Raw genomic sequence first — 2,564 nt, 5'->3', positions numbered from 1 at the left:
GACACCTACCTGTAACACCTCTGGCTACGTGGTAGTTTAGAAAACCTCCCCAAATGATTTGATAAAGGAATTCAGCTTGAGAAATGTCAATTATGGGACTATATGACAATTATACACGAAAATATGTTTGAAGTTTTCTTTAAGTATACCCATACTATGTCAGCTGATATAGTTATAAAAGCTGCATAAAAGTTTTGTAGAAATTGAAAAAGGTACGAAAATAATCAAATGAAAAAAGGAGAGCCTTTTCAGCAACTGACGGTAGAGCGGCTGGACCTCTATAATTAGAAATATAAACCTCGACATAAACTTTATCTAAAATTAACTCAAAATGCATCATAGGTTTAGATGTGAAATGTAAAATTATAAAACTTTTGTAGATAACATAGAGAAAATCTTTGGGACCTAAGGTTAGGTGAGTTCTTAGACAAGACACTGAAAGGATAAAAAAAAAAATATGGACTTTATCAAAATTTAAACTTTTGCTCTATGAAAAACCCTGGTAAGAGACTAAAAAGACAAGCTACAGTCTAAGAAGAAATATTTACAAACCATGTACCTGACGAAGAACCCATATCTATTAAAATATATAAAGAACTTTCACTTTTGTTTATAACAAAACAATCTATTTGAAAATAGGCAAAAATCATGAGGAGACATTTTACTGAAGAGGATAATAAAAATAATAGCAAAAAAGCACATGAAAAGATGTTGAACAATACAGGCCATTAGAAAAATACAAATAACATCACTAGCTATTAGGGAAATGGGGGAAACTGGGTGAAAGGTACACCGCATCCCTCTGTATACTTTTTGCAAATTCTCTTGAGTCTATAATTATTTCAAAATAAAAAGGTAAGTAGAGAAGTTGCATAGAAATGTAAGAAACTGCCTCGACTTTCAGTCATTAATAGAAAGATTATAATGTTATGAAAATGAATAAAATATTTTAAACAAAAATATACAGTTAGATGTCTAACCAATGTACTGTATACTTGAAGCTAATTTAAATTAAAAAAAAGTTCCTAGGCAAAAAGAAAAAAAAAATATATATATATATAGTTAGAAAAGGAATAATATAAAAAACTACAGAGAAGATCAAATATATAAATAGCATATTTAGTTTTAAAATTGAGCATTTACCTTAGATTTGTCATCACCTGAAGCTCTTGTGGCTTCATTCAGAGGGACAGCCCCATGTTCCCTTGCCTCTTTGAAAAGTTCATTCACAATTTTCCCAGTTGAAGGTCGAACTATATGTAATCCACTGTATTCACGTTCCCTTGAGCAGAACCTTTAAACATCATAGTTCATGAATAAAAACTTATAATACAGACATAAACTACTTTAAAGTAAAAAGCTACAGCTTTAGGAAATAAGTTTTATTTAAAACATAATTTTTTAAATGCCTTCTGTGGATTAAGGAATTAAATAGTGAATAGTTCATATAGTTTCTCATGGAGTTTGCGGAGATTCTTGTAGTAAGTTCAGCATCTGGGCTGAGAACTGACTCGTTTCTTCCTCTCTCACCCTCTGCAGTTGCTTATTAAATGCATCTCTTTCACAACTTAAGCGCTTTTGGTGTGTGTTGGGGGTTGGGGATGGGGTCGAGGGGAGTGAGGGAGAAGCAGTGCTGACAACCAGAGGCTAAGTTCTCTTCTGAGGAATCCACACTCAGCAGGCACCTAGTTAGTGAAGAGGCTTCTAATTTAGTGTGAACATCTAAATCTGGACCACAGGGCTACACAGAACAGGTCTACTCCTCAGGGATTTTTGGACTGAAAAATTATAACCCCTGTGTTTAAGGTAAATAATTTAGACTATAAATGTTTCAGTGTATTACGTATGTAGTAACTGATTTCTACTCTGACTCCAACTTCAAAATGATCCTCAGAAACATAAAAATTACCATTACATAAAATTAGTATCTTATTTTATCTTTTAAGATTTTTTTCAATCAAGACTAACAACAGGACATACAAGCATTAAAATATCAACATGGAGCCTTCCAGTGTAAGATGACAATCAGAGCAAGTGTTTACCCATACCCTCTAATTCAGTTTTAAATTTGCACTGAACTGATTCATAAAACAAAACAAAGGGGGCAAATTACATCAGCATTGGAGACTAAAAAGAGAGGTCACCTTCAACACTCTCTCCAAAATTAGTAAATGCAAAACTGAACAGAAAGAGGAAAGGGCAGACCAGCTCTCAATTCACTGTAACTGAAAGAAAAATCCACCTAGAGAACAAGTGGCTACCAGGAAGCAGAACCCCCTAACACAAGTGTGGGGAGCCGCAGCCAGAACCGTTGCAGAATGTCAGGGGTTAAAAACCAGTTGTACTTAAGGAGGATGTTGAACCTTCCTTGACCTGTTCGAGAAGACCGAAACAAGGATGTTTTATCTTGAATTCTCTGTAAGCTTGCAACTGTTCACATAGCAATCACTGCAAATTCTTTGCTACAGCTTAGCAGAGAGTTCTGAGTTGTGAGAACTTCATTGTTTTGCAGGATAAGTAATTTGGCTGACCTTGGGTCTTGACTGCTGTTTTCTCATTGCGAT

At 34.4% G+C, this 2,564-nt stretch overlaps 1 protein-coding gene across 3 annotated transcripts in view; it reads right to left on the bottom strand.

Moving 5' to 3' along the window:
• UBXN2B (UBX domain protein 2B) overlaps positions 1-2,564 on the bottom strand; it is a 26,765-nt gene that overhangs the window by 11,411 nt on the left and 12,790 nt on the right. For all 3 annotated transcript variants that reach the window (XR_002780049.1, XM_023530060.1, XM_011359181.2), the window contains exon 3: positions 1,144-1,294. Coding sequence is in view for 2 of the 3 variants with exons in the window: in XM_023530060.1 (XP_023385828.1) it covers positions 1,144-1,294 (151 nt within the window). In the remaining variant the exon portion in view is untranslated. The remainder of the gene's footprint in view (positions 1-1,143; positions 1,295-2,564) is intronic.

This window comes from Pteropus vampyrus, unplaced genomic scaffold, assembly GCF_000151845.1.
Source record: "Pteropus vampyrus isolate Shadow unplaced genomic scaffold, Pvam_2.0 Scaffold45, whole genome shotgun sequence".
NCBI lineage: Eukaryota > Metazoa > Chordata > Mammalia > Chiroptera > Pteropodidae > Pteropus > Pteropus vampyrus.
This window is presented reverse-complemented; position numbering and strand designations above follow the sequence as displayed.